We start from the raw sequence: 25,020 nt of genomic DNA, 5'->3' as shown, positions 1-25,020 counted from the left end.
ATGTCGGCTGCATCTCATCTACACGAGGCTTTGAACAGAGAGCACATCGATATCTGTGGAATATCTGAGCACTGGCTCTATGAGGAGAACAGGCATCTGTTCTATAGCATTCACAAAGATTACGAGGCAGTCGTCATTTCAGACTTTTCTCTCCATACGCTTGCGGATCAACGCTGTCGTAAAGGTGGTGTTGCTATAATGTGGCACAGAAAACTCAGTGATATGATATCCGTTGTTGATTCAGACGATGACAGGATCGCCATTGTTAAACTTGTTACAGGGACTGATATTTGGTATTTTATCCAAGTTTACCTTCCTACATCTCGGTACGGTGCAGATATCTTCACGGATTACATTTCGAAACTCGATGATATATGTACAAACTTTTCTCTTAATGGATCCGTAATCCTTATGGGAGATTTTAATGCTCGGTTGAGTGGCCCACGCGTACCTAATTATGTAAATCATCGTGGCCAGTTGCTCCAGAGACTCATGGACCGGCATCAGCTTTGCGCTTTGTCAACCTCTGATGTATGTAGAGGCCCATTATTCTCGTATGTCCAGTCGGATAATGGATCGTCGTCCCTTATAGATCATATCATCATCAACTCGTCTAAGGTTGATCTTGTTTGTGATTGCGCTGTACTAGAACACGGATTCCTCGATGTCTCAAACCACAGACCTTTGTTATGTGAGCTACGCATTCCTCTTCCGGAACGTATGGATCATCATTGTAGTAAGATGATGCGATTTTCTTACAAGTGGATTACTACTGGAACTTCTGAGAACGTATCCGCTTATCGGGAAAGCTTAGAAGAAGCCATCGAGCAATCAACATTAGCAAACACGCGAGAACTTACGTGTGAGGATGACATTGATAAGTTTACTGACGAACTCGTTACCTGTATACAGAGTACGTCTGAAAGATCTCTGGTGAAACGGAAATTCTGCAAGTTCCTAAAACCGTATTGGAACGAGCACCTTAAGGACCTCCATCGGAATATGTGGCGTCTGCGTAAGGAATGGATAGCTGCAGGACGACCCCGCGATCCTTCCTCTGCTACATTTAGACTCTACAAAAAATGCAAAGTGTTTATTTAGAAAAATACATCGCCATATTTCAGAAGATCATGTTATAGACCTGAATAACGAAATAGAAAAATGTGCGGACGTTAGTCAAAGTTCATTTTGGTCTTTGGTTAAACGTCGCTGTAAATCATCATCGGGTGCTGTCGGTGCAGAAATGAACTTTAATGGGTCAGTCGTAAGAGACCCTGCTCTTTTAACCACCTGCTGGGGTCAGTATTTTGAGAACATTTACTCTCTGTCAACATGTGATCATTTTGATTCAAATTTCGAAGCCGAAATCAATAAATCGGTTACCAATACTTTAGCCAGTCATTCGGTAAAGTCTCAAGATTTTGATGAAATTCCACTGCAGGTTGTTAAAAGGGTATGTAGATGTTTACCACGTGGTAAAACAGCTGGATACGATAACATTGTGTACGAACATTTGATTTTTGCCAACGATAACTTGTACAACTGTCTTCATGCTCTTTTTAATGCTTTCGTTAGAGTAGAATATGTCCCTCCTGTACTTACAAAGGGGCTGATTTGTATACTGTATAAAGGTCACAACAAGCCAAAAACTGACCCTAACAGTTATCGTGCCATATCTCTTTTACCAGTAATTTTGAAAGTTTTTGAAAAAATTTTGCTTGGTAGACTTGAAGAAACAAATTTGTTTATTCCAAATCCTCTACAGAATGGCTTTCAAAAGCACGTCAGTAGTACAATGACGTCATTTCTGGTTAATGAATCTATTACATTTGCAAAAGAAAATAACAGCAAACTTTTTACATGTTTTCTCGATGCTGCTAAAGCGTTTGATTGTGTTTGGCACAATGGTCTTTTTTACAAACTTCAAAACTTAGGTTTTAAATCAAAGTATATCAATATTATTGTTTCTCTATATTCGAACATGTATAGTGCTGTATTGCACCAAGGTTTGGTATCAAATTGGTTCAAGATACACCAAGGTACACGCCAGGGAAGTATTATTTCTCCGTGGCTGTACACAGTTTTCATTAATGACCTACTTAATGATTTATGTTCATCTCAGTACTCTCTTATCATACAAGATATAAATGTAACTTGTCCAACGCAAGCTGATGATATTACCCTTCTGTCTTTTTGTAAACGTGGTTTGGACTGTCTTATGGATATCTGTTACAATTACAGTTGTAAATGGAGATTTAGTTACAATGCATCTAAGTCTTCTGTGATTGTTTTTAACGAAAGCAAAAGTTAATTTTCGAAAGCAAAACGTCTGTGGAAACTCGGCAATGATACTGTCTCAGAATCTATAAATACCAAGCATGTCGGTATATTTCTAAATAAATTCAAACCAGGTTGTCCAGACGTCAATGAGACAGTTAACAAGCTTCGTAGTCAATTTTTGCTTTGTTAAACTGTAATTTATTTGGTATTGGAAGTAATCCATTGACCGCTGCTAAAGTTGTACAAGACGGTAGTTACTCAGTTATGCCAGGTAGCCTTTTTTGGATGTGAACTCTGGTTCTCATCACTATCTGAAACTGAATGGAACCGCCTTGAAACAGTTCACACCATTTGTGTGCTAAGCTTATTCAAGGTTTTCCCAAGGCGCACCAGATCAGATATTGTCCTAAGTATGCTTGGGTTAACATCCATGACGGTTAAATGTTGAACTTTCGAAACTTCGGAAACATACTTTTCTTTTCTGCATTATGCAGAGCAGATATACGCTTTACTGCGAAGAGACTCTTCATACTACGTCTCTTTCATGTATATTTTGGTACCTACTGTAGCGAAAATGGTTTTGCTGTCGACATTTGGAACATTTTTCACAAATATGAATTGCAAGACTTCTTGTACCAATTCTTGCAAGATGGGATTTTCCCAGTGAAGCATTATTGGAAACATCTCATTAAGGCTGTCCTTCTTGGCGAGTACACCTCACAGTGGAGTGAACGCCTCACTGTCTGTGAAGAGTTTGAGAGGTTTAAAAACCTCCAGTGTGATATGCGTCCTTCGCCGATATGGTTCTTATCTAAATGTTACCCATATCTTGATAGAACGTTTAAAAATGTTGCTAAGCTATGGTGCATTTCACCAAATTGCGAACTCTCTTGTGCCCAGTGCAATGATTATGTATACGATGCAGTGGCACATTCTTTGCTAGACTGTCGTAGTCGCGCATTGCTATCTCTCCGTGACGTTTTTTTCACGAAGATAGTCAATGACTACCCAGTACAAGTTTACACCTTTTTAACCAACTCCTCAAGGGAAGTTCAAATCTCAATGCTCCTCGGCAGTCCACCAGCCACATTGAAAGATATTTTTATTGACGAGGACCGATGCTTTGCGTCATTTGCTAAAGAATGCTGCATTTATTCTGAAAAAGCTTCACAGCTAACGTTTAACTAGTAAGAGTATGTCTCAATGCATCCTACACTCTGTATTTTTTCCCTTTTTTGTGGGTGTTTTTTTTTGTCATATTTTATAGTTATCACTTATTATTTTGATTGTTCTGCACTGTACCAATGTTCTCCTTATTTACCTAAAGTTTCTGTTGTTTTCCTGTTCATCATAATATAATACGTTCATTGTAACTCTTCAAATTTTGGAGGAATAAAGACATGAATGAATTTAATAGTCGACACATGTGCGTGGTTGTCTGTGTTTGGTAATAAATGAGTGATTGTTATTCAGATAGTAATGGCAGAGTTCATTATTTAATTTGTATTTGGGGAAAAAAAGCGATATTGTCGATAAGAAATTTAGCTCAAATTCATCAATCATTAGAGTTTAATATTAATAGGATACCGTGACTGGCTAATGTCATTTTGTTGTTTCGCCTTTTGGAAAATGAACACACCCCCTACCCTCCCCATTCTCTATATGATATACACGTACGTGTATGCTGTTTTATTCCAAAAGAACAAATATAAGAAATTGCCTCATACTGCATTAATCTCTAGTGTTGAGTTTTTTTATGAAATAGGAAAAATATATGGTGGCCTCACAAAATCGCTCTGCGCGTTCCTGTTGTAATACACATTTGATGTAATGTATGGTGCATTGTAATTTGTGTTGTAGAAATATATGCATATAATATGAGATAATTTTCTTACGTTACAGCTTGGAATTTAGTGCGACAAATTTTATTTCCTCGCTTATGTGACAGAGCGACATGTTTGTTATATCGCGCAGTCGCGTGATATCGGTAGGGTATTTTTGTCGCTCCAAGCACTTTAATAAACTAAGTTTAAATTTATACCCTGGAGTGGCAATGTTGTAACTTTAAGTAAACTATTTTATTAATTTATTTCTTACTACGTGTCACCAGTAGAATTCTTTTTCTCGTGTCTTGACAAAGGAATTAACAGAATGCCCGTAAAATCATATTCACTTTTGAGCATTCTTTCTGAGTATTTAAAATGTACATGTAGGTATAATACTGTACATATAAATCTATTTTCTTATGTTACACTTTGAATTTTATGTGTTTGACGAAAACAACTCATTAAAACTTTATATGTGCTGTTTTCGAAAGTCTAAAACCTCAGAATAAACCTTCAAAATCTGTCTTTGTTCTTATTTATAAATAGTCCAAGAGAATTCATTGAAATTTCACATACTTGGAATCAAACAGTCAATTCTTATATACATTACATTAACAAATATTATTATTATCAGACTAATAGAATGTATACGACAGGCATTTGATTCTATAAAATGCTGTGACATCGTACGTATTACATTATATATAGGGATTGGATTTCGTTTTTATGTTAACCATGCTTGTATGGAGCAATTCCTCTAAGAATATATTCTATGGGGCTTAGCGCCCATATTGAATAATATTCTTATAGAATTACTCCATACAAGCATGGTTAACATAAAAACGAAATCCAATCCCTATATTTACACTCACACGACTTTATATTTATATTTTATGCAATAAAATCGTCATTTGAAAGTGACGTAATTATTCAATAAAAGTCGGTAAAAAGTGGGAGGAGCTTACTCAATTGAACAGCGAATGATGACGCTTCACGTAAGGTAGAATTATTCATCCGCGAAGACAAAAAAGTTCAATATTTTAGTCAAGGACGTATATGAGACTTATAAATCCTTGTTTTAGTGTAAAATAAACATGACAAACAAAGTAAATTTCAGAGATAATTTTATTTAATCAGATCAGAACTTTAAATATATATTCATTTTTTTATTTTGCTAAAAGTTAATATATAGCGTAATAACATAAAGAATTTGTACACGGCCACATGTGTGAACTCGGTGACCGTTATTGTGCAGCGAGGCGAAGCTGACGCACGCTTACACACTTGAGTTTGCCGAAGTTGGCAAAAACACCGATTTTTCAAGTAGCTCAATGTGTTTGAGATGTCGTCTGACTTGACGATATTACATCCTTGGGAGCCATGTGATTATATAATCTACGCTTAGATCCATATCGCCATCGATAGATGAAACAAATTCACTTGTGTTCGATGGATATGTACAATGTATTTGTGGTGACGCGTAACTGTCAACACGTGGATTATTAGCGGTGCATGTTTTATAATACACACGATTAAATTCTCAAAGAACAAAAACAAGAGGATATGTTTATAACTGACCTCTATCAGAGGGTCTCACGCCCGTCCATCCCAAAGACTCGATCGTAGGACGAACATAGGCACAGAGGTAATGTTTACATTTGACAACCATCATTTTTAACAAAAATGAAAAGCACGTCGCCCGGTCGGGATATTTTTTCGTTTCTTTATACAATTGTTAATTTAAAAATTGTTTGAATCATATACAAATATAAAACATGTATATATCGTTTACATTTTTCCAAAATTCTATGAAAAACAACAATACACACGTAATGTTGCGTCAAAATGTAAACAAAGCCATGTGTTTCTTTTTTAAAAAAGTAGATCCTTTTACGTTGCACAGAACATTTTCATACGCAAGTTCAAAGTTCAATGTTACCATGCAGTTATGGTAAACAAAATCGCTAGTATTAGCGTATAGTGACCAAGCCTAGCAAGTGTAAATATATAAAAATATATCTATAGAGCCAAACGCCTAGGATACATCATCTAAGTCTATACATCACCGCTCGTTTCGATGTATTCGCTTCATAAAAGGATATCTACATACCTTAGCGTATCAAAAGAGGTTTCAATTCTTGTCCGTTAATGAATACAACAAGAAAATCATAATGTCTGGAGAATTTATGTCTGAACGGGATGAGTTTTGCTTAAAGAAAGTTTCGTTAAAAATGTCTAACTTTTATTCCGCCATCTTGCGCCGGTAGTTCGGCGTACGCCGGTCGCGCCACCGGCGCACTTTTTCTTTGAATCGAGTGACTTAGCCGCCTTGCCGGGTTGCCGGCGGCCCCCGCTCTTGACGAATCGAACAGAGGTCTTGTGTAGCCGCGGACTACTCTGACATCACAAGACCACATGACCGCCTAGCTCATTATCTCTGAACCGTAGTCGCAGTGGCCGATATAATATGCATGAGCGTGGCTTCGGCTGCAATCTCATTTGACCGGCTATAAAAAGTTCACACAAAATTGTATATGTTTAAAGGCCCACTACCTTTCCGAAACGGCTTTTAATTTTTAAAATGGGAATGTAAAAAAAGATCGATAATTTTGTAGAGTCCTAAAAAATTAGTAACTTACCGTTAATACTACATTTATCATCACCTTCTGAACGATTTTATTTAAAATAAATAAAATGTTTATTTTCATAACGCGGGTCGTATTATTATCTTTCCCGCCGTCGTCCTAAATACCGCGCGGTAGTTGACTATCACTGCGCCAGACGGCAAAACAGCGAATTGACTCTCCTCTGTTCATATATTACGCAGGCAATCTTGCATATGTTTGGTGTCGTAACCTTATTTTAGATCATCGGTATGCATTTTCTGGTGTTATTAATGTTTTTTAAGAAACCTTTATATTTTGCTCCGGAAAGGTAATGGGCCTTTAAATAGTAACGGCGAATTCCATATATAGATGTACAACGTCCAGAAAAGTTATAATTTTTGGAGTCTATGGCTTTCTATCCTTCTCGTATATAGTACTGTGTAGAACATGATTTTTATCGTTTTTTTTTTATCTAGACCTCTAAAATGTCTAAAAATGGTTCTAGGGCACTCTGGTGGGTCCATGATTATATAATCTGTAACTGATTCTCAATCCCTGTGAACAATGCCTGTTAAGAAAATATAGTCTATTTTTTCTCTGTTCAAAGAGTTGAGATATAGGCATCCTCGATACTCCAGGGGTTACTATAATTGACGGTATATCCACCCTTGGACTATCTCAAAATAAAACTGAAGGCAGCTCAGGAGGAGAACAATCAGACCAATCACAGGCCTGCTAAGACTTCATTTGAAGACTACAGACAGAGTGACACCCAACTGTAGTCAATAACAGTCTACCGTTATACGACTCTTTTGATGCTCATCAAAGGACTAAATTACCTGTTCTGTTCTGTTGCCTCCAGTTTTACTATGAGATGGTCTAGGGGTGGATATAAGCTCAGTTACAGTAACCCCTGGAGTATCGAGGATGAGATATTGGGCGACATGGCAGTGCTTTAGGGTGAGATGGTATGGGAAAAAAGGTTTTGATTGGAGAAATGAGTTTGTGGACAAAAATAATCTCGGGTCTCTATAAAAAAACGTTCCTTTCTTTAGATTTATGAACACTTTGTTGTTTTCATACCTAAATATACACATCCAGACGCTTCCAGACCAGCATTTTCTTCCTGGGTCGCATTTAGCCACACGTGTTCCTAATCCTTTACCACTTCCGGTTCAAAATGGCGTCGCAGGTTAGAGCGATCACCGGCATCTTAAAGAACTTCCAAATCCGCCCTGTTAAGAAAATGGTCTTCAAATTCGATCCATATTCAACAGATGTGAGAGCAATAAGGTAATTTAGGTCATTAATTTACTTAATATTTAGGTCAGATCATATAATGCTGCCATTGCAGACCAAGTGTTGATAAACAGTCAAGGTGTCCGAGGGAACAGGGGAACATGCTTGTTTTTCATGTTGTCATTCATGATCCCTGTTAGCGGCTATATTACAAAAACAATGTATCCTACGATCAAAGACAGTTTGGCATGTCGGGTTAGAATTTATTTGGTTTGTGGTAAATTGTTTTATTTCTGTAAAATTGTTCCATTATACTATAGCCTAACTAAGGCCTAAAAAATATACATGTATGTTTCTAGCTGCAATACTGTAGCTGAAAAGACTTTTTGACAGAAAATGGTGTTGCCTATTACTGCTAATGGAGCAAAGTAATGATTATGCAAACCATTATAAAACGTTTGTTTGCCTTTTTATCGTACTTGTTTGACATCGCTTACCTACTAGGCAATAAAACTGAACCACATAAAATATTGAATTCCCATCGAGGCATTATTTTTTTTACATAATATATATATGAAGGTCTTTCTGGAGAGAATTTATACGGCAAGTCCATAAATTGTGAATAATTGGAAACCTACAAAAAAGTATAGAAAACTATGCCCGAGTGATTTTCGGAGGCAGTGCTCCACTACGACACATAGGGACCAATTCGTACCATGCCAAAAGGTATAGTAGGCGGGGTACGTATATTCGTTCTAGTATGTTTCCTACCTACCCTAGTTTTTACTTCCGACCCTAGCTATTTTATCACACTTTTTCAAAACAAAAATGTTGTGTGTGAAGTTGTCAACTAAGATTTTTTCGCATGCTTTAAGTTTAATCAGATAAAGTTCAATTTCAAATATGGTAATGAGAAATAAAAGACTTCTAGCTAGCCTAAAGCCTGAATGACAAATTACATATATTATTAAATTACTTTGTAATGTAGTAATAAAGCCACTCAACTCCTCCCCCACCCCTTTTAAACAATAAAATAAAAAAACAAAATTAAAAAAAAATCCAGACCGACCTACCCTATATTTTTCAGTCATGTAACCTGAAACATGCATATATTTTTTTTGGGCCTAAACAGGTTGGGGACAATGCACGATATTTCTGCTTTTGACCAACAGTTTTGTATTTGAGGGATAATTTTGTCACGCAAATGCCACAGGTACTTGTGGACATGAATATGTCTATATCATTATTTTTTAAAACAACTTGGAGCAACATTTATAACATTCCTTTCCATGTAACAAAAAACACAAAACTTCAGTGGTTCCAGTATAGAGTGGTTCATCATATTCTTACTACAAACTCATTTTTATACAAAATTGGAGTAGTTGCCTCCCCTTTATGCATTCTGTGTAACTCTGAATCAGAAACTATAACCCACATTTTTTGGGATTGTCAAGAAACTCAAAAACTTCTAGATAGTCTCGAAACGTTATTTCCATTCTCGATTAATCAAAAAACATTTCTTTTTGGATTCGTTCATCAGAATAGTTTGCCAAGTAATAGATTTGATAATGAAATTATTATCATTATCAAACAATACATCTATAGAATGAGATGTTTACATAGTTCACTGAATATTTACTCTCTAATTAACATAATAAAAGATAACTACAAGATACAGAAATACATATCTAATGGTAGAGATGCAAATTCTATAAAGAAGTTTGAAATTGAATGGAAGAAATGGGATAAGCTGATTCAGCTATAGTTAATTTAAAAAAAAAGTGTTTTATGGATCATTATTATAATTACATTGGCAATTTATGCACACATTGTATGTAGACATGCAAAATCTCATGTTGAGCAAACAAATTTGACTAATCTAGTGTCATTGGAGATACCATGGATTATATTTTCCAGAAGAATTATCTCCCTTAAATTCTGTGATACAGCTGATAGCCCTTCACAAAGCCATATATATTTTGAAATACTATTAGAAAAAAACTTATATTTGCAAGTATTCATAGCTCTGCCATCGCACTTCAAATAAACATACTTAACTAATCTACTGTCTCTCTTCTACCAGCTGCTCTCTCTCTCTTTTTCTGTCTTCCTTTTCTCTTTCTACCAACCTCTTTCTTTCCATAAAGTCAATACATTATATTGGTAACATCAAATTTACTTACTTATAGGGCTGAAACGATTCATCGCGATACACATTGAATCGCGATATTTCTATGTCGATACGATTTTACGATACAGGCTTGTCGTTTCGGTTCGATACGATGCAGTCTTTACACTCACACTTGAAGCAATAAATCTTAGCCATATCAAGATTATCAGACATGGGATCAGACCCAAAAGAGGTGTAAACACTCTCTGACCATCTCTCCGCCTGTTTTGATTAACAGCCTGAGCCTATTAAGCCTGGTAGTGAGCTAGTCCTACTAACGTGTGTCTGTTGCAGAAGTCGACCAGCTGGTTGCGGCCGATTTGGAAACAAGCCACCAATATTTAAAGCCCTTACAATAAATGTAATGACTACAGCTAGTAAGAGTCGCATCAATAGCAAACACTTTTCACATTTGTTAATGATTTACTCACGTTTTCAGTGTTAAATAGGCCTACATTGTCTGATGGAAGTCATGAAATTTGCAATCGTAATGGCCGCCATTTTGGCATTTGGTAATTGTAATAAAGGAGTCGGATAGGTATAACAAAACCGGATTTAAACTAAATTTTATTACTGATATATGGCCTACTACTCAAATGTCAATGAATTTTACTGGTATAAAAACAATTTGTATTGAAATTTCATGAACACAGAGATTTTTTTTCTCTTAAACATTATTAAATGTAATAATTTAATTAGTAGGTCAAAAGATTTTTATTAGTAGTATTTTAGGCATATAGCTAGTTGTTTTGAGAACAAGCTCACAATAAAATGATAATTATTTATAATTTTGAACCCTGTTCAATCAATTTAAAGAGATATTTAAATATAACATTTAAATAAGTATATTATTGCTTTAGAAATATTTCAAGTATACAAATATATGAACTTAGTATTATTATTTTTTGTTACAGTTAGATGGCTACATATACTTATATTCAAGTCATCAATTTTTTTACCTTTTTTGTAATACAATTGGAGAAATTCATGTATATTTACATCAAACATAAAAAATGTCTCTTTTAGGTATGATTTATTTGTACATTTTAAAATCCAGAAGTAAAAAAACTGTTGAAAACGCAAGATGGCATAAAACAGAAGTATTGTATCAAAAATAATCGAATCGAGAGGCATGTATCGTGATACGTATCGTATCGGAGTACTGGTGTATCGTTGCAGCCCTACTTACTTATAAATGCTTGCATTTGGTATTTTATTTAAATTATTTGTAATAATTGTATGTATTATAGTTTTCACACTTTGAAATCATAATAAAATACATAATCTTCAATAACTTTAAACTAATATATGCTAATATAAACTAAACGCAATATGCAATCTGTTAGGAATAAATAGTAGATATATATATATGTGTTTATGTGTGTTAGTAATGTATTTGATTACCATGTAAAATACTTTTTGAAAGAATATAAAAAATCAATATCTTTAAGTGGGTGCAAATGTATGAAAGATGAGTGCAAGCATTTTCATACATTGTATATTGTACATGTATTGATGAAAAACCTGAATAAAAAGTAAATTATAAAAAAAAATTATTTTTAAAGATAATTTGTAATGTAATTGTAAATTAACATGTGTTGGAATTACCATGTTCCAAGTGTGAAATTCTAGCAACAATAATTACAAAGATATACTTCATTCATATATGAAAAACACACTTATCTCGGCCTTATATTTATATTAATCATTACAAATATTATAACATGGCATATTTATGATATAAAGAACAACGACACTAGCATAGGCCTAGTTGTCAACCCTACCCTACAAATGCTATGACCAGCCCCCCTATTCCAGTATCTAAATCAACTATGAGAGATTCCATCCCTAACTTTTCCTAAATAACCTAACCTACTACCAATGTAAATATTTTCAAAAACTAAAGGAGATGACAGCACGCTTTTTTGTTTGATTAATAAACGTCCTATTAACAGCTATGGTCATGAAAGGACGGCCTCTTATGTATACGGTGTGTTGCGTGTATGTTGTGCGTGGTAAGTGATTTTTTAGGGTATTTTGGGCAAAAAGTGTTTTTTGTAACAAATTTGGAATTTTTAATTGCAAACAGAGCAGTTTAGGGAAAAAATTAACCATTACTGGACATGGTATTATAGGTGATTAGTAAACTGTTTCATTTTAACAAATTGTAATGACCATCACAACAGCTTCAGAGTAGTTTGTTTTTAGATTAAACAACGAGGGGAGAGATTTCTGGGTATTATTTGTTTGCGACGATTTGATTTTGGAATTTTTTAGGTAGGTCACTCAGGGATTTCATTTTCTTTAAGGAGAGGCGGTACAATTGCAATTTCAGGGCGTACTTTTCTATACCATCTGTATGCTATCTAATGTAATTTAGCCCAAATCAGGCGGTACCACAGCCAGGTTCAACCGCCAAAAAGTACCGGGTACCGCCTGATATTGAAACCCCTGGGTCAGGATGACCTAAAGTCATCATGCATCGTCAGTCGTCATCCGCCGTGCATAAATTTCTCATTCAAACAAGTTCTTCTCATTAACCATAAGGAACAAAGAACTCATATTTGGCCTGTAGCATGCTGGGATGAAAGGCTACCAAAGTTGTGAAAATTATTGACCTTGACCTTCTTTCAAGGTCACAGGGGTCAAATAGGCTAAAATCTTTGTACGACTTCTTCTAACTAACTGAAATGTCCTAGGTACTCAAATTTGGCCTGTGGTATGATGGGATGAAGGGCTTCCAAAGTTGTTAAATGAATGACCTTGACCTCCTTTTAAGGTCACAGATGTCAATTAGGCTAAAATCTTTTAACTTTTACGATCATGCAATAGGGGCAGCAGGTACAATTATAACGCCCTACCTGCAGGGCTGACATAAACTCAATCTGTCTGACTGCCCAGTATTCAATTCCTACCCTGAATTTATCAAAATACCCAAGACTTAGACAGCCAATCACAACAGAGGAAACAGAGACACACATGTAGGGCAAAACACACGAGATGACAGCAACACTACCACAGTATAGAGCCATATAAAGGTCACAATACAGGTACACAATACACATAGGGAAACTAGTTAGCTTGCCATGTACATATATATATACATAAAAAATATTTACACACCCGCTCCATTTATGAAAAATTTGTGTATTCCGGTAAAATATTTCACTTTCCACTGACTTGCTGCAAAAATGGCGCAAAGTGATACCCCTCCTTTATGCTGTTTATACAGATATAACTTTGTAAATTTCAGAGAAGTGTTGTTTGCTCTGCATCAGGACCAGATTTTGTCCACCAACGTTAACTGTGTACCTAAGGTGGAGATCATGTCGGACCAGTCGGAACCCCAGCTGAAGGTTGACTTCAGTAAGTATATAAGGATGTTATGTCCTGTATAGATAAATCAGTCTTATTTCTCAACTCAAAGTAGAATTATACTATGTAAAGCAAATGGACACTTTGATTTGTCATAAAAGGATGGTCGCAGTGGCCAAGTGGTTAAGATGTCTCGCCATGTTACCATAAGCCCTCCACCACTGGGTTGCAAGTTCAAATTCCATGTGGGGCTCCATGAAAGCTGGGTCCACGTCCCGAGACTGGGTGCACTGCTCTCATGCGGATGCACACCACTTTTGGGGGTGTGATGTGCGTCTGCTTGATATCAGTGTAGCTGAAGGCTTTCACAGTAGCTCCAATTTGAGCCAACCTGTTTGCCGTGGGTTGCATCTCGTATCCGGGGGAAGAAGGTCCTGGTGGTTGAATAGGTTTTGCTCTTTTTTCTTCCTTTTTTTACTGCTACACACTACTTTGGCTTCAGACTCCGGTTAGACGAGAGGTAATATGGGCCCTGTATTATCAATCGGCTGGTCATGCCGAGCCCTTGGTTCGTAGATCTCCAAGAAGGCGGTGGCTTAGGGTCAATCGTGAGTTTAATTTTGATTGTCTTGATTCTGATCGATCTTGCAGGTGTACAATCTTGCGAGCGTGCTGTCGCAAGCTTGATTTGAATTATGTTTGTTCGAAATATTCTTCCGAGTATACTATCTGTGTAACCCTGACACTTTGACATTGGATATCCATGTCATCATGAGTGTCCCCCTGTTGGGCTCCGAGGTGGGTGGGGGCACAGCTAGCGAATTTTAATAAACTCTAAAAGATGGCTTCTAAAAACAAACAAAATGAACTACAACCAAAATCTCCCCAAAAGGAATCAACCACAAATCAACAAACAAAAAGCGGTACAACAAACACATTCCCACAGTTTCTGGTCATGTCCTCTACACAGAGTGGCAAGACCACTGCAGGTTTATCGCCCTTAATATTGCGAAAGGGCATCAAAGGCATTGCTGGAGATGTCAAATCTGTGAAGCCTTTGGGATCGGGTGATCTCCTAATAGAGGTTTTCCGCAAGCAACAAGCGGAGAACCTCCTTGGAACCAACAGTTTTGCCGGCCTCAGTGTGTGTGTAAAACCACACTCATCATTGAATTGCAGCAAGGGGGTAATCAGGTGCCCAGCCTTGCGCAATGACAATGAGGCTGACATACTGTCATACTTCCAAGAGGAGAACATTCCGGTCTCTCATGTTAAACGCATCATGACGAGAAAAAGTGGGAGCTTGGTCCCAACACACACTTTTATCTTAACATTCGCTACACCAACATTACCACAGAGCGTAACTGTTGGATACCAACGTTACAATGTCACTGTCTACATCCCTAATCCATTGAGGTGCCGTAACTGCCAGAGGTACGGCCATCATGAGAGCAATTGTAGACGGAAAATGGTATGTCAGTACTGTGGCCGTGAAGGTCACGACGAAAAAGACGAATGTGACATTGTCAACCGTCACTGCGTCAATTGCGGGGGTGACCATGCTGCGTCTGCTCGCACCTGTCCTGCCTGGACTCGGGAGAGGGAGATATTACGGGTCAAATATACCCAAGGTGTCTCTTTCCCCGAGGCTCGGAGGATAGTCGAGCGTTCAGACCTGAATGTGGCAACCTATGCTCAGATAACCCGCGCAAAGACGCCTGTTGACAGTGTCACCGTCAAACATGCGTCGGTCCAGGCCTTGGTTGACAAGCCTAACTGGGACAATGATGTCCCAGATATGGCTGATGCTAAGGCCTGTAAAGTAATCATTGGGGACCCGAACAGGTTCAAGTCTGGTCCATCTAAGCCACAACACAAACCACAACAAAATCCACCTGCTGGGCCACCTGGAGCTAAAACGCCAATCCCACCGGCGTCTCCAGGACTTACACAACACCAAATTCAAACACCGAACATCAGAAAAAAGGTTACCGCCGCTCGTCATAGACGTGCTACATCTTCACCGTCTATTGACGTTAAAAAACTCCCCGATAAAGCAAAGCGTCCAGCAAATACACCACCGCAGGAGCAACGCCAGACCAAAACCACCAAGGTAAAGCTGGCGAGGCTCCCTGCACTAAACAACAAACCCAGTAAGGGATCAGATGACCCTATCCTTGGACGGAACATCTATGATGTTCTATCGGACGACAGCGAGTTTGGTGACAACACATTTATTGCCACCAAACAACCTGCTTCAAGTAGTCCTGTCGGTCCGACAAACTATCCTCAAGGATCAATATAGAGACAAACACTATCATACAATGGAACATACGCGGATTTAAAGCGAACATAGAAGAATTAAAACATCTTATACAAACAAAAAACCCATCCATATTCTGCCTTCAAGAAATAATGCTGAAAGACACCATCAATCTCCGACAATTTACACTATACACCAAAACTCCAACAACAGGTGGCCGCCCATCAGGTGGTGTGGCGGTGGCGGTGCATAAAAACGTTCCTCACAGACACATTCAGCTAGATACCACCTTGCAAGCTGTTGCTATAAGCGCAACTCTTCACCGAAAAATAACAGTCTGTTCTATATATTTACCTCAAAATACTCCATTTAGTTGTGATGAACTGAGTAACATCGTATCACAACTACCAGTGCCATATATTATCATGGGTGACTTTAACGGTCATAATAGCCTCTTGGGCTCCCCAGGCACTGACGATAGAGGTAGACGTATCGAAGAGTTTATTAATAAAAACAGCTTATGTCTTTATAACACCAATGCCCCAACATATTTACACCCTGCCTCTGGCTCGCTTACCCACATTGATCTATCGTTGTGCCATCCATCAATTCTTCTGGATTATGATTGGATGGTCAACGGTGATCTCTGTGGGAGCGATCACTTTCCAATTATACTTAAAAAACATAGGGTCACCAAAACTTGAGGAGCCTATTCCTCGTTGGAATCTACATAAGGCGGACTGGGTTCAATTTAAAAATTTGTGCGCAGAGGAGCTCATTGAGGAAAAATTTTTGAACCTCGATGACCCCATTAAAATTTTCACAGAAGCGCTCACTTCTATCGCTACAAAAACCATACCAAAATCCGTGCCAAAACCTACAAAGTTTCGTCTCTCAAATGATTCATTTATCAATAGATCTGGTAGAAATTCCGCTCTGAGGCGGTACTTGGCTTCGCCAACCGTCTCAAACTATAACAATTTTAAAATTTGGAGAGCAAAAGCTCGAAGGTCTATCAAATCCGACAAGAAAAGTACTTGGAAAGAGTACGCCTCAAAAATTAATTCCAATACATCTTCGAAGAAAGTTTGGGAAATGATTGGTAAAATCAGTGGGAAAAGAAAAGCAACACCATCCTCCCACCCCATTAACAACAATAAAATATTTTCTTCAAAATCCGAAATAGCTGACGCCTTTGCCAAAAATTTTGCTAAAAATTCATCCATCAAAAAATCATTCCAAAAAATTTCAAAAATTTGAAAAGGAAAAGGAAAAGAGACGTCTTAATTTTAAATCCTCCAATAGTGAAAGTTACAATAGGCCTTTCGAGATACCAGAATTGCTCGAGTCCCTTGAGAAATCAAAGGACTCGGCAGCTGGACCAGACGAAATTCCATATATGTTTTTAAAACAATTACCAGAATCTTCACTAAAATGTCTTTTAACTATATTTAATCAAGTTTACTCTTCTGGCAAAATTCCCGAGTCTTGGAAGGAATCTACTATTATACCCCTTCCGAAGCCCGGGAAAGATGCTACTGATGCCAATAACTATCGTCCTATTTCATTGACGAGTTGTATTTGTAAAACTCTAGAACGTATGATAAATACTAGATTAGTTTGGTTCCTGGAATCAAACAATATTTTAAGTCCTTTGCAAAGCGGCTTTAGAAACCGCAGGGGAACGGTAGACCACTTAGTTAGACTAGAAACATTTATACGAGAAGCATTTGCCAAGAAAGAACATCTTGTCGCCGTATTCTTTGACCTTGAAAAGGCATACGACACAACTTGGCAATATGGAATCATGAACGATCTCCATGACATCGGTATATGTGGTAATTTGCCAAAGTTTATATCAAATTTTATATCTGACAGGCATTTCAAAGTTCGAACGGGTTCAACTTATTCAGAAACAGAAACACAGGAGATGGGCGTCCCTCAGGGTGGTATCCTGTCCGTCACACTTTTTGGACTAAAAATTAACAGCATAACTAAATGTCTTGGCCAATCTACGGAAGGGTCTCTATTTGTGGATGATTTTTTGATCTGTTACAGATCAAAAAACATGCACACTATAGAACGACAACTACAACAATGTTTAGGCAAATTACAAAATTGGGCTGACGAAAATGGCTTTAGATTTTCAAGATCAAAAACTGTCTGTATGCACTTCTGTCAAAAACGAAAACCACACAATGATCCTGACCTCACACTCAATGGAATTAAAATTCCAGTAGTTGAACAAACTAAATTTCTTGGACTAATATTTGATTCGAAACTGTCCTTTGTTCCACATATCAAACATCTGAAGGATAAGTGCTCGAAGGCGCTGAACATTCTACGTGTTCTGTCCCATTCTGATTGGGGTGCAGACCGTGAAATGCTTCTGCGTATCTACCGGGCACTTATTAGATCAAAACTTGACTACGGCTCTATTGTCTATGGATCGGCTCGCAGCTCCTATCTACAGATGCTTGACCCTATCCAGAATCAGGGACTGCGTCTGGCACTTGGAGCTTTTCGAACAACACCTGTGAAGAGTCTCCATGTGGAAGCTAATGAGCCATCTCTAGACGATCGACGAAAGAAATTATCCTTACAGTATGCTGCCCAACTGAAATCCAATCCCAAAAACCCCGCATGCGATCTTGTATTTAATCCACAACACCAGGACATATTCAGACAAAATCAAAAGCTCATACCAACATTTGGCATCAGAATTTCAAATTTTTTGCAGGAACTAAATATAAATTTCGACGCCATTGACGAGTACACCATATCGGATGTACCACCATGGCTCATTCAAACACCTGATATCAATTCATCTTTGCATGTGAGGGCAAAGTCCAGTGCATTACCCGAAGAACATAAATCCTCCTTTCGGGAGTGCATCAGAGCTTTCCCTGATCATGTTAAGATCTACACTGACGGTTCAAAAGATGGTGATAAAGTTGCGGCAGCATGCTGTACATCTAATCACTGTTCCTCTATCCGACTTCCAGAAGTTGCCTCCATTTTCTCTGCGGAATCTTGTGCTATCGGTCTGGCTCTTGACCACATCGAAGAACACCGCATTGAAAAGGCAATCATCTGTTCAGACTCTCTTTCGGTTCTTCAGGCTTTGAAATCAAGATGTCCTAGAAATACTCTAATCCAAAATCTTTTAATCCGAACATTTCGATTATCTTCAAAAACTCAAATTACTTATCTCTGGATTCCCAGTCATGTGGGTATAAAGGGGAATGAACAGGCTGATAAAGCAGCTAAGACTGCTCTTCGCCTAGCACAAACAGATTTGAAACTACCATACACCGACATCAAACCTTCAATTCAGTCAGCCATCAAACACCATTGGCAACAAAGGTGGTCTACCGAAACAAACAATAAACTGTTTAAAATTCAACCTACACTTAATCCTAAACTGTCCAGTCGGAGAGACCGCAGAGAGGAATTTGTTCTCTCTCGGCTCCGAACTGGACACACATATTTTACACATTCCTATCTATTGAGAGGGGAGGATCCTCCAACATGTCATGCATGTGATTCTCCTCTCACAGTGGAGCATATCTTAGTGCACTGTATTGATTTTAAGCACATACGAGATAAGCACTACGATGTCTCCGACATGTACACTTTGTTTCATGCCGTGAGACATAATAGTATTTTTAATTATCTCAAAGAAATTGGTATTTTAGATAAAATATGAACGTTTTTCTCATCATATCATCGTATCAACTCAACATTTCATCGTTTCATCAACATTTTGCATGAGTTTTCTCGTGTGTTTTAGCCAAAACTATTTTATCACATGCAAACCTTTTTTTATCAAATAAACGTTTACAATCTGTGTTTTAATCCTTACTTGCCTTTTCTTACCCTGATCTTTTATCCTGATATTAATGCCTGACTTGTAGTTTGGCCCTAAATGACCTTAGTTGTCGATGGGCCGTAAAACTCAAACAAACAAACAAACAAACAAACCATGTGGGGCAGTTGCCAGGTGCTGACTGCTGGTCGGTGGTTTTTCGCCACCAACAAACCTGGCACATCCTTACATGACCCTTGCTGTTAATAGGATGTTAAACTAATAAAATCCACACCCAAAACCCACTCATAAAAGGATCTCTGTATATGATCTACACAGAACAAAAGAAAGAAAAAAGATGTTAAAGAGAATGAATGAAAGACACTAAAAAAAGAGAAAAATCCTGACCTACTTATCCTATTCTTTTTTGCCAATGTAACCCTAAACAGACATTTTGTTTTGGCCTGAGTATACCGGATATTGAAGTGTCAGTTGAGGAAAAGAAGGCAACACAATCTGGTCATGGCTTTAATTCATAGATGATTTAGAAAAATTAAATTGAATAATGTACAATATCATATCATGTAAAAAAAAAAAACAAGTTAAATATAACCCCTGACTTTGAAAGTAGTTATGTTTTTTAGTGGAAATTTCAGAATTAATATCTTAAATATCTTTTATTATTATATTACAATTTCTTTTTTGTTTTCTTCAGGTGATGGCCAAAATGTATTATTTAAAACTAAAAACTTAACAACGTTGGACATTTTACTGAAATTAAACCGCTTGTGTACAGAAAAGGACCCCAAACGGATAGAAACAAACGTTATAGACACAAAGTCCTCACGTAAAAAAGTCGCCAAAAAGTGATTCCAAGAGAAGTGTGTGCTGAAAGAAAGTGCTGTGAGTTGATCCTGTGATGACAGAATCTATATGTAAAATTGTGGTGAATACTTCTGATCTGTGATGATTCTGAAAACATATGGAGTACTATACAAGGTACTATATATAGCTATCTATTGGCTCGTCCTTAAATGACTGTTAACAGGACACACAAACACGAACAATCATGATTTGAATATTATCAATTACATGTGTGGATAAAGAAAAACTGGTAAATGTGACTTGAGGCTGTGTTACCTACAGCACAGGTATCACAACCCACCAATATAGAGGTGGGCATGGAACACCAAACAAGTCAGGTTCCACTGTAGTACTCTACTTTAATTTTCCTGTTAAACATACACTTTTAGGCCATCTGACCCGAAGGGTCAGGATGACCTGTAGTCGTCATGTTGTCGTCCGCCGTCCGCCGTGAACCGTGCGTTAACTTTTCACATTTTGAACTTCTTCTCAAGTTCAAGTTCACAAAATGATCCTGACATGGTCCCGACAAAGTGTTGTTATTTTTCGGGTAGATCTAAAATCAAAGATGGCCGCCACAGCAGCCATCTTGAAAACACATTTTGAACAACTTCTCAAGTTCTACCGGTGCGATTTGGCTGAAACTTGCATGAAATGATCCTGACATGTTCCCAACAAAGTGTTGTTATTTTTCGAGTAGATCTAAAATCCAAGATGGCCGCCACAGCCACCATCTTGAAAACACATTTTGAACTTCTTCTCAAGTTCTACCGATGTGATTTGGCTGAAACTTGCATGAAATGATCCTGACATGGTCCCAACAAAGTGTTGTTATTTTTCTTGTAGATCTAAAATCTAAGATGGCCGCCACAGCAGCCATCTTGAAAACACATTTTGAACTTCTTCTCAAGTTCTACCTGTGCGATATGTCTGAAACTTGCATGAAATGATCCTGACATTATTCCAACAAAGTGTTGTTACATCTCTGGTTATCCCAAATCGAAATTGGCTACCATGACACTATATCTAATTAATTTCCTATATGATTATTGCCAAGGTAGTCAGATGACCATTAAGGTCCTTGGGCCTCTTGTTAACTGATGAAATCTTGTTGTCTCCCCTAGTTATACCAAGTATATTTTAAATATCTCCTGCATGTAGTTATGGTAAGCCTTAACAACTTAACTTATAATTTGGTGTTGGTCATAAATTTCAAGTTGACTATAGAGCATACAATATACAAATGTATCTCTGGTTCTGTGTTAGGACATGAAAAGAAATATTCTACAAATTTCTGTTAGTGGATTCACCTGAAATAACTAACTGCCTCTATGATATTCTTATATATCAGGTAACTTTTTTTGAATTAAGAAATCTGAGCTGTAACTTGATTTCATTGTCCAACATTGATGAGGGCTAATTGTCTTCCTGTATTTTACAAAGTTTTGTTGTACAGTTTATATTACTATAGGTATATTATGATTCTACAGTGCTTTATTTGGAAATGCATGGTAGATTTTCTTAGCCAAGAATATCTTATATACGGTAAGAAAATCTTGATAAAAAAGGAGATATTTGTGTACTATTGTTGCTGGTCTAATTGTATGTTTGATGAAATAAACAGATCTTAGAAGCATTGCCAGGAAAAGGATTTAATGAGTGAGTGTGATAATATATACATTATGTCTTTTACTTGTTTGAACATAAACATGTTTTGAAATATTGGTTTTGATTGTTATCTCTACAAACCACAGTAAACTATACACAGTGTAAGTCCAAAAAAAAATATGTCTGTTTAGGGTTACCCGACCGACCCTAATTTTTTACCCCTCAATCTAAATTTTTTTCCATTTTTCTACGAAAAAAATTAAAAAGTCGGGAATTCGATCTTAGACTCCGGTTCCGGCCATCATTTTAGAGTGTAAGACACTAAAAAAAATTTTTTTTTAATCTTCCCGACCGACCGACCGTAATTTTTTTGGCCGAACCGAGCCGACCGTAATTTTTTTTGCCTTTGTAACCCTAAACAGACATAATTTTTTTTGGCCTAACCTGTCTGAACCGGCTCTTGTTCTAAACCGCATCCCTTTGTATTCCAGCATAATTTTATGGTATTTTCCATCTTACGTCACTCTAATGATAACATGTACAAATCTGCTGGTCTCCGTGACATCTTACTTCATAGTAATGATAACATGTACAAATCTCCTGGTCTCCGTGACATCTTACTTCACTGTAATGATATAACATGTACAAATCTGCTGGTCTCCGTGACATCTTACTTCACTGTAATGATATAACATGTACAAATCTGCTGGTCTCCGTGACATCTTACTTCACTGTAATGATAACATGTACAAATCTGCTGGTCTCCGTGACATCTTACTTCACTGTAATGATAATAACATGTACAAATCTGCTGGTCTCCGTGACATCTTACTTCACTGTAATGATATATAACATGTATAAAACTGCTGGTCTCCGTGACATCTTACTTCACAGTAATGATAACATGTACAAATCTGCTGGTCTCCGTGACATCTTACTTCACTGTAATGATAACATGTACAAATCTGCTGGTCTCCGTGACATCTTACTTCACTGTAATGATAACATGTACAAATCTGCTGGTCTCCGTGACATCTTACTTCATAGTAATGATAACATGTACAAATCTGCTGGTCTCCGTGACATCTTACTTCACAGTAATGATAATAACATGTACAAATCTGCTGGTCTCCGTGACATCTTACTTCACTGTAATGATGTATAACATGTACAAATCTGCTGGTCTCCGTGACATCTTACTTCACAGTAATGTAATGATAACATGTACAAAATCTGCTGGTCTCCAGACATCTTACTTCACTGTAATGATGATATAACATGTACAAATCTTGACATCTTAACTGTAATGATATATAACATGTACAAATCTGCTGGTCTCCGTGACATCTTACTTCACTGTAATGATGTATAACATGTACAAATCTGCTGGTCTCCGTGACATCTTACTTCACTGTATGAAACATATGATCTTACTTCACTGATGATATATAACATGTACAAATCTGCTGGTCTCCGTGACATCTTACTTCACTGTAATGATATATATACATGTACAAATCTGCTGGTCTCCGTGACATCTACTCTTACTTCACGAGGCTCCGTAATCTATTCACTGTAATGATATATGTACAAATCTGCTGGTCCCCGTGACTACATCTTATTTCACTAGTAATGATAACATGTACAAATCTGCTGGTCTCCGTGACATCTTACTTCACAGTAATGATAACATGTACAAATCTGCTGGTCTCCGTGACATCTTACTTCACTGTAATGATGTATAACATGTACAAATCTGCTGGTCTCCGTGACATCTTACTTCACTGTAATGATGTATAACATGTACAAATCTGCTGGTCTCCGTGACATCTTACTTCACTGTAATGATATAAAACATGTACAAATCTGCTGGTCTCCGTGACATCTTACTTCACTGTAATGATATATAACATGTACAAATCTGCTGGTCTCCGTGACATCTTACTTCACTGTAATGATGTATAACATGTACAAATCTGCTGGTCTCCGTGACATCTTACTTCACTGTAATGATGTATAACATGTACAAATCTGCTGGTCTCCGTGACATCTTACTTCACTGTAATGATAACATGTACAAATCTGCTGGTCTCCGTGACATCTTACTTCACTGTAATGATGTATAACATGTACAAATCTGCTGGTCTCCGTGACATCTTACTTCACTGTAATGATGTATAACATGTACAAATCTGCTGGTCTCCGTGACATCTTACTTCACTGTAATGATATATAACATGTACAAATCTGCTGGTCTCCGTGACATCTTACTTCACTGTAATGATATAAACATGTACAAATCTGCTGGTCTCCGTGACATGTATATAACAACATCTGCTGGTCTCCGTGACATCTTACTTCACTGTAATGATGTATAACATGTACAAATCTGCTGGTCTCCGTGACATCTTACTTCACTGTAATGATATATAACATGTACAAATCTGCTGGTCTCCGTGACATCTTACTTCACTGTAATGATGTATTATACACATGTACAAATCTGCTGGTCTCCGTGACATCTTACTTCACTGTAATGATATATAACATGTACAAATCTGCTGGTCTCCGTGACATCTTACTTCACTGTAATGATATATAACATGTACAAATCTGCTGGTCTCCGTGACATCTTACTTCACAGTAATGATAACATGTACAAATCTGCTGGTCTCCGTGACATCTTACTTCACTGTAATGATGTATAACATGTACAAATCTGCTGGTCTCCGTGACATCTTACTTCACTGTAATGATATATAACATGTACAAATCTGCTGGTCTCCGTGACATCTTACTTCACTGTAATGATGTATAACATGTACAAATCTGCTGGTCTCCGTGACATCTTACTTCACTGTAATGATGTATAACATGTACAAATCTGCTGGTCTCCGTGACATCTTACTTCACTGTAATGATATATAACATGTACAAATCTGCTGGTCTCCGTGACATCTTACTTCACTGTAATATATGATAACATGTACAAATCTGCTGGTCTCCGTGACATCTTACTTCACAGTAATGATAAACATGTA

General features: G+C 37.3%; 2 protein-coding genes across 2 annotated transcripts; both read left to right on the top strand.

Moving 5' to 3' along the window:
* LOC138308754 (uncharacterized) lies at positions 1–1,101 on the top strand. Its single transcript, XM_069249776.1, has one exon. It carries the CDS (start codon positions 1–3, stop codon positions 1,099–1,101), a length of 1,101 nt encoding a protein of 366 aa, XP_069105877.1.
* A 6,776-nt stretch (positions 1,102–7,877) lies between these two features.
* Positions 7,878–20,702, top strand: LOC138308890 (large ribosomal subunit protein mL53-like). Its single transcript, XM_069249934.1, has 3 exons — positions 7,878–8,005; positions 13,375–13,487; positions 20,223–20,702. The coding sequence occupies exons 1-3, from the start codon at positions 7,893–7,895 to the stop codon at positions 20,375–20,377; spliced, it is 381 nt and encodes a 126-aa protein (XP_069106035.1). The 5' UTR covers positions 7,878–7,892; the 3' UTR covers positions 20,378–20,702.
* The last annotated feature ends 4,318 nt before the right edge of the window (positions 20,703–25,020 follow it).

The sequence above is a fragment of the Argopecten irradians genome, chromosome 15 (assembly GCF_041381155.1).
Source record: "Argopecten irradians isolate NY chromosome 15, Ai_NY, whole genome shotgun sequence".
NCBI lineage: Eukaryota > Metazoa > Mollusca > Bivalvia > Pectinida > Pectinidae > Argopecten > Argopecten irradians.
This window is presented reverse-complemented; position numbering and strand designations above follow the sequence as displayed.